At 39.5% G+C, this 8,746-nt stretch overlaps 1 protein-coding gene across 1 annotated transcript in view; it reads left to right on the top strand.

The window, feature by feature from the left end:
- LOC108757328 (potassium voltage-gated channel subfamily KQT member 1) overlaps nucleotides 1-8,746 on the top strand; it is a 40,595-nt gene that overhangs the window by 326 nt on the left and 31,523 nt on the right. Inside the window, exons 2-3 of the mRNA XM_018501820.1 lie at nucleotides 2,896-3,483; nucleotides 6,744-7,296. Of these exons, the coding sequence (XP_018357322.1) occupies nucleotides 3,171-3,483; nucleotides 6,744-7,296 (866 nt within the window). The 5' untranslated portion in view covers nucleotides 2,896-3,170. The remainder of the gene's footprint in view (nucleotides 1-2,895; nucleotides 3,484-6,743; nucleotides 7,297-8,746) is intronic.

Genomic DNA, 8,746 nt, shown 5'->3' on the forward strand with positions numbered 1-8,746 from the left:
GTATCTCCGATCTTTAATCAGCTACTGATTTATTTCTGACAACGCGCCGATGGTTTTCGTATTTTGCGTTTCTCGGGCGCACAGCTCTTTGATGGCGAGGAAATCTCGATGAAACGGTTCGTGGGAGGGGCGCGGGTACGCTACGTGATAATTGCTTGTTCCAAATGGGTGCGGTAAATTAAATCGTGCGACCGTGTGTGCATGTGTGTTTAAATATCACACGTTCATTATTCATTATCTTAGCGAAAGAGAAAAAGAGAGAGAGAAAGAGAGAGAGAGAAAGAGAGAGGGAGAGAGAGACAGGAAGAGGGAGAGAGGGGGAGGGAGAGAGAGAGGGAGGGAGAGGGAGAGGGAGAAGGAGAGAAAAAGAGAGAGATACTTTTTGCGAGTTCATCAGTGAGGAGAGAAAGGTTGTTTCACAGCTGACCTCACGGTGATGGTGAACGTATATATTGTGTGATAGACCATTAAAAAAATCTTGAAATATATAAAATAATAATCGAAGACTTATGAATGGCTTACGAAGGGGGATTTGTGTGATAGAAACGAATGCATTCTGACTGATAGAGAAAAAATGATAATTGAAATCGTCATTCGAAAAGAAAATTATTCGTCATATGGCGTGAGGAATGCTGAAGAAATTGAGCTACCGACACTTTGCGCGCGAAGACTGCAAGCGGAGTAATTTCTTTGAGTTTATTTGAGTAAATTACCTTTTTCTTCAAACTCGGCAAACTTGACAGTATATATATATATATATATATATATACACACGTGTGTGTACTGGAGGCAGCTTCTGGACAATTTCGTTGAGCGCGTGCAAGTAATCCGTGCCATTTAATCGCTCTTTAGCGTGGAGCTTTAACTCGAGCTAATTGCAAGATAAATCTGCGAGATCATGAACACAGCGTGCGAGAAATGATTTCACTGTTAATCGCAACGTATATGAGCAATGGGTAAGTTTCCGGGTGAGTGAATCAAGAGGAAAGGAGGAACCTGAAAAGTCAACTGCGATCAATCTTGTCGCGCAACGTGAAGGGCTGTAGATGCTTCCGCTCGGCACGCGATACTGCTCTGGAATCTACTGCGATTTGACAAAATTATTGCAATTAGCTGGACGCGAAACTTAATCAAGACTATACACGTGTTTAAAATGCATCGCGCGTGAATAACATGGCACGGGCATGCCAATGCTCGCGTCGGAGTTGTCGGATCTCGCGGCATTACTGTTGTATGAGGGTGTCGGAAAACGTTGTTAGGATAAACATTGTTGATTCTATTTTCGCAGCCGCTAGACAGCTAAAAGTTTTCCCAATGCGGCTTTGGTGGTGTTAAGAAGGATTAAGGTTTGTCTACGACGCGTCAATTCCCTTGTGCACACACATCAGTGATCCTCTGTGATTTCGTTACATCCTAAGAGCAATAATCGAAGCAATCACAAAATGTATTAAGGAAAGCAGCATTATTCTGCGGCTAATCGGTTTGTTTCCTCGGAAAGAATCGGCGATGCGTACTTATAAAGAAATAATTTTGGGATTGAAAAATCATTGATCGTTGAAAGGCTTCTATTTTCTGTTAAGATGAAAATGATGAAAATTCGGTACGAACAAATAATAAGAAAGACTAAAAAATAGTAATACATTTTTTCGAGTGATAATCATTGGTAAGAAAGTTACGAGCGGTGCTTGCAAGTGCTTTCACAAATTTCGTTGTACTATATGAACGCAAGTAACATTTTAATGGAGACAGTAGATTCTCAGTAGATCTTATCACGGTTGCGTTATTGTGCGGAACATTTTAGAGAAGCATGAAACAAAGTCTTTTTATCACGAGATAAAATTCTCAGCAGTTTTACCCATCGGAAGAAGAACGACAAGTGGATGAAAGGAAAGGATCTCGGTGAACGTAAACGGCGATGAACGTCAAGACCATCGGAGATGCTGAGAAGAACGGTGCAAATATATTTTGCGACGTAGCTTAAGCAACGATTATTACAGAGCGGAGAAAGAGAGACTTGAATGGAAAGGAGACTTGAGGGAATTACGGGACGGAATTTCATTACCGTATTAGTCTGAATAAATACTCGAAGGATTTCCGTAGGTAAGATCGATCGTGAGGTCCCAGTAGTCTGCTTGCCTTCGACATCCATCTTCCAGAGAACGAGGAGATTTCCGAATCTCTCACCCTTCCGTCTGCCTTCCTTCTCAACTTTCTCATACTATCTCTTTCTATCTCTTTCTTTCACTCTCCCTTTCTCTTTCTCCGCTACTGTCTCTTCTTTCCTCTCGCTTATGGCGCACTTCCAAATTCTCCTCTCCGAGTTGCCTGAGAAGTTTCAGTAGCTCACGTCATCTCGCAGACATATTATGCATAACCCGGCTGTCGAGTACCCGCATCTGACATCCACGATCGTTTCACGTCTCTCGAAAGCAATAACTTTGGCACATACGGGTGATTCTGTTACGAGAGTTGATTCATCCTGTGAAGTCGAGCAGAACCAACGAGGGAAACGCGGTGATCCGTAAGACTTACGGAAGGACCGGGACATTGGTTCACGAGGACACGAATTCGTAAACGATGAACGCCAATAATGAGAGCGCGAACGTGTGAAAGGCAACTTTGAAGACAATTCAATGTCCGCTGAAAATTGGAAACTTGTCCGTATCGTTGTCGAGAACTTCGACGAGCGTTTCCGAGAACAGCAATTAATGATGACGAATACGGAAGCGTACATCGCGCTACGTCTTAGACGCGATCAACAATTTCGTCGACGACGACCAGGTCGGATAATTCTATTGGCGATATCCGCGCCGTGAAGGAAATAACCTTTTACGAGGGAAAAGGTGATGGGATCATACAACCGGTTGAATCTCTCTTTTTCTCTCGTGCCGATAGCGATGAAAATTTTAACGCGATAGGATGGGGTACACAAAGCAAATTGTGCCGTTGATGAATAATTTACGAAGGAACAAACGTATTGCGAAGAGACTAGACTATTAAACTTCCGACAGTGTACTACGCAATATTTCACATCCCAGGACGGTCTTTACGGTGAACGAGGATTTCAGTGACTCGTGACTTTCGGGGACCATGGACAAGCCGCGTGATCGGGCGATCGACCGGCAGACAAGGAGCCGCTCATCGACCACAGCCGGAAAGTTGGAGCCGGGATGCTGCACGCCGTTATGCTAGGTAGCGGTCCAGGACGGGGGAGACGCGAGTGGTATCCAGGATTTTATCTCCAACGTCGTCGTCTTGGCTGTAGGATGAATCGCGGCGAGCAGGAGACTCTCTTCCGGCAAAGCCGACAGATCACGCGGATCGTACCTTCCCGCGAGGACCTCGTCTTGAGTGTCCTCAAGTCGCCGATCAATCAACAGCAGCAACAGCAACGACAACCGTGTCGACATCCATATCAGTCGCACACCCAGGGTCACTTTAACTGCCAGGGTCATCCAAATAATAGGAAGTGCAGTCATTTAGGTATACGAGACTGAAACCGTCGTTCTCGTTATTTTCAGCGTGATTCATGTATTCGTTATATGTGTATATTATCGCACAACCCTAAGTAATCTCGCGAAAAAGCGTGACGTGGATAACCACTGTTCTGGGTCACGTTGCATTTGTTGCACGTCATGGAATATTTATACCGCGGTTTGTCGGTCGTTTTGTCAATGTGGTTAGCGAATCGACTATGATTAACTGAAATTCTCTCTCTCTCTCTCTCTCTCTCTCTCTCTCTCTCTCTAAATTCCAATTAGTTCTGTGAAGGAAATAAAGAATCTCTCAGTTAAAATACTAGAGTTAACATAATATACATACGGAAGCGAGAGAGAGAGAGAGAGAGAGAGAGAGAGAATAATTGATATTATACTATACGTAGATGAAATATAAATCAGTTTTAAATTAAACGTTAAAAAGAAAACCGAAAGATTAAATTTGTTACGAATAAAAAATGCTATACATATTTATATAACTATTCATTTAAATGCAATTACTGTTTTGCATTTTCTAGTATTATGTTATATATTACGCTCTTCGGACCATTTATAGGAGCAATTTGAGAGCCGTGTAAAATTGTATTAATTAAAAATTTCTTTCAGTGGCTTTTCGTTAAAGAGAACTCGTACGTATTCCGCGGTGTTAATTTATGTATCTTTCTGAATTAATGAAAACGTCGCATACAGCAATATGAACGTCGTAGTAATATGAAACAGACCATTTGTTGCAAAATGCGTGTAAAAGGAAAACGCAACATGACTAAAGCGACGGTAACGACGTATGCAACACGTATGCATATATTTTTGCGCGTGACAGACGAATATTAGATATATTCCTTTTAGCCGGAAACGAGAATTCGCTAGCTCGTGAATTTTCGCGTGGCTTAACAGAGAGGCTTTTGCTCGATTAGAGAGAGGGAGAGGGAGAGGGAGAGAGAGAGAGAGAGAGAGAGAGAGAGAGAGAGAGAAAGAGGGGGGGGAGATATGACAGTGTCTCTTAGCTCGATACTCGAGGCTCGATTTGCGACGCGATTGAATCATGTTCATGTGACGGAGTTTTTAATGTCTCATCGTCTGAAAGGAAGAGAGAAACGACGAAAGATGTGGACGCTTTTATAAATAGAGCTCTACAGACAATTCATTCGCGTTAATGTACAAGCACGCGAGTCGGATTTGTGGTTTCTATTGTTCCGCCTTCCCGATAATTCCACTCTTCTCTGTCCTGTCGTATGCAGGATAGATATTATATATATGTTATAATGCTACATCATACTGTAGTATAATATTTTGTGTGTAATTATCAGTAATCCTCTTTGCAAGGTGTTAAAATCGTGATAATGAAAATCGTATGAACAGTTAATATTTTAATAGTCAATTTTTTTCATAAAAATAAACTCGCGACTTTTTTGCTGAGAAATAAAATTGACGATTTTATTCTGAGTAACTAATGATGTAAATATTTTCTGAATATAACAATTTTTAATGCATTGGAACACTTTAATATTTATGAGATCGATTAAAGTATGTGCGCGCTATTGACCTTTGTACAGAGGCTGCTTATACAGTCGCTGATACGACAACCGTAATATGGAAAGACGTGAGAAAAACGCATATATGTACTACATTGATGTTTCGTTATTCCATTATCAATGTTAATCGCGGCAGGTACTCTTTTTAATATTAAATGCATCTCTTCTATTTTTCGTACAAGACATTGCAACCAAATGGTTCTTTTCTTTTTTGGCATGATCTTCTCGGTTTTTCAATCTTGCCGTTTGCCATTAGGAATAGGAAACTTTTACAAGTCATTCATTTCAAAAAAAGTTGAGTGAAAAACTTGGAACTGCGGTAATTGTGCTTGCTACTTCATCTTTTAAAACAAGCACTCTTTTTGCGACTATTAAATGTAAAACTTGAAAATGATGACAATTGTAATGAAAATATTTTTATTCTATATATTAATATACAGCACTAAACTTGTTTAATAAAATGATACAAAAATATTTCGCGTAAATACATGTAAATTAAATAATGGCTGTTTTTTTTTAAATAAAAGATAAAATATAGAAATCAATACTTTAAACGGTTTAGTTAGATCTTAAGTGCTTGTGTGATTTTGTACGAATTTATGTACAACGTATGTAGTCCTTTAAAATGCATGTCGAAATGATTTTTCGGTCTTGAAACGCAAACTCTACTAAACTACCGCAGTAACATCACGAGTCAAATTGATTAGCAATTTAACAATTTGATACTTTTTTGCATCTTAGAACGATCTTAATAATGCTGGATGACACATAAAAATTTGTAAATAATTAATTCTTATTGCGAAAAATATTACCTCAGCCGGCAGTCCGAGAAAAAGCATTAAATTGTTACATTGCTATTCAATTTAATTTGTGATATTATTGCAGTAGTTTAGTAGAGTTTGCGTTTCAAGACTGAAAAATCATTTCGGCGCGCATTTTACGTAGTAGACAAATTTACACAGAATCATACACTTCAGATCCAACTAGACCGGACATTGATTTCTGCAGGTTATGTTTCTTACACATACATATATATGGTCCTATAAGATATAAAAAGACAAAACACAAAATATAAAAGAAATAAAAATTTTCTGATTTAATATAAACACAGAATTAGAGAACCAAAGTACCGTTTAAATCACTTAATTGTTAATTTTCACTCTCTAAAATGTTTTATTATATATTTATAGAGGAATGCATTTAATAACAGATGTTCTTATCGATCCTATTTCGCAAATAAGCTTCTTGATCGCTGGCGGATTTTCGTGCGCATTACAGGATGGAATATTACTCCGTGGTTCTCCAGTGGTTAGAATTGCAAATGCTTCTGGCCGCGTCAAATATTTGATAATCCCCGCACGATGACTGATCTATCTACAATATTTATTGTCGGTAATTCATCTGAGGTTCATCAATTGAATTCTCTCATTGGCGACCATCTGAAAAATTGTAAAATCAAATTATCCATTCGTGCAGATTTCGAAATAATGATGTCGTTGATATTACGAGTATATTATATACGTAACAGTTAAAACTGCTTTTCTGCTTCGCGACGCGTGAGCAAACGATCCTCAATTTGAATGAGAAAAGTGATACATTTTATCGCGCGCGAATCTCTCGAGCCTCAAGGACCGAGCGACGAGTCGGTGTCGTAATCGCGGCGCGACCTCTGATTTCCAAGCCTGGCCCCAATGTCAATCCCGGAAATGCCCAGGTGACAACGAGAGTCTTCCACGAAGCAAGGACCAATGCTCTAGGCACGCCGAAAAGCGGTGCAGCGCCGCGACCGCCTACGCTGCCCTTCAGGGTAGCGAAGACGAGCTCGTGGCCGAGCAGGGTCTTGAGGCGGAAGATACCGCGTTGAAGACGCCCGGCAGTGAGACCGAGGACACCGAAGACAACGGCGCGAACGCGGAGGAATCGCATTCACCCGCGCGCCGTTTCACTTTCTTACGTCGCTTCCGTTCGCCGCGCTTCGGCGAGGCGCATCATAAGCGGGTGCCGACGCCCATGAAACGGAAATATCGTCGCAAAAAGAGCAAGGAGGACATCGTTGATGATGACGTTGCTGGGGCCGAGGAGGAACCGCCGAGTCCTGACCAGACCGGCGTACCCGATCCTTACTACCCGATCTATCTGCCGATCGATCAAGCCTTCAAGGCCAAGTACGTGTTCCATCATAAGAGGGGCAAGACTTTTCAGGAGCGCCTCTACGTATTCCTCGAACATCCCGGTGGTTGGCTGTGTTTTGTCTACCATTTCTCTGTGTGAGTATTCTGCACTTCCGTTCGAGCAGAGCGACATTACTTCTTACATTCCGCAATTACGAACACGTTTTTGAATCGGTTCGTCATTTCTTACGAAACGATTTGTAAAAAACATGAATTTACGTACGTTTGTTCACTATCAAGAGCTAAACATTAATTAGAAAACACGAATATAAAATGCTGCGTCAGAGACCTCCTCCTGTTTCCGTTCTTCGCGCAGCATCGATTTTGGCGTCGCGTCGTGGCCTTTGACACCTGGCGTGCCCCAAATCCTCGACAACGTCGAGGACTTCCCCCGTCTGCAATCGAACACTTGCTCGAATCAGTCTATCTATCGGGCGCAATCTTTGGTTTTCCATCGGAAAACAGATACCTCGTCTGGGACTTTATTGCTCATCATTTTGGCCTGATTCGAAAAACGATATAACAAACGATATAACGTCGACAGTCGAATATATCTTGAGAATATTCGACTTCGGGAATATCAGTAAAATATATTTATATTCTCCCAGGACAACTGATATCAACTTTTATATTTCCATCGACGACACGAGGAATTTGCATTTTAACTAACTGTTAAGCGACAAGATCTTATAACTGGAAATATTAACTGTTTCTTTTGCTTCTTATAGAAGTTGGTTGAAACGTTAAACGTGTAACATTCAATTTTTATCAGTGCAAAAAGCTGTTATAATTTTTAAATTTTTACTACAGATATTATACTGATTTCTATAATTTTACAGGTATACTTTAATTTTTGTAATATTCTTAATTTATTACACACTATATCTTTATTAAACAGTTGCTAATTTAATTTTTGCGAAAGTAATAGTTTGTAAGGTATTATTTATATGAGGCCTAAATAGGCTTACTGTTACGAGAAAACTCTTAGATCGAATTTAATAAATAACTTTATTCTTTTGCATTCTTTAAAAATATAGGTTCATTCGAGATACGCATATTTGCGTACATTTGTGTGTGTGTGTGTGTGTGTGTGTGTGTGTGTGTGTGAATTTAATATATTATAATTTAATATATTATAATTGATATATTATATTTAATATATTGTAATATATTCTATTGAAAAATGCGATAAATTTGAAACTTCTTGAAAAGCAGAATATGGAAGAAAGAATCCTACATAATATTTCCCTTTTTTGCATTTGAATATTCTAAGAACGCATGTATATGTATGAATAACTTTACAGGAATACCTAAATGTATTTATGATTGTGTATATGAAAATTTTTATTGTCACGATGTGATAAGACGATAAAACCGATTAATTTTGTCAGAAAGTTCTTTTTGAAAATAATATTTACGCTTCTATTTTCGTGCGTTGAAAATATCTATAATGCTTCGAAAACATCCTTATTATATATCTTTGTTTATTTTTATCCCATCATTGTCTCAAAAAATTATATCAATTGTTAGGGAGTTTGTGTTACAC

The sequence above is a fragment of the Trachymyrmex septentrionalis genome, unplaced genomic scaffold (assembly GCF_001594115.1).
Source record: "Trachymyrmex septentrionalis isolate Tsep2-gDNA-1 unplaced genomic scaffold, Tsep1.0 scaffold137, whole genome shotgun sequence".
Classification (NCBI taxonomy): Eukaryota; Metazoa; Arthropoda; class Insecta; order Hymenoptera; family Formicidae; genus Trachymyrmex; species Trachymyrmex septentrionalis.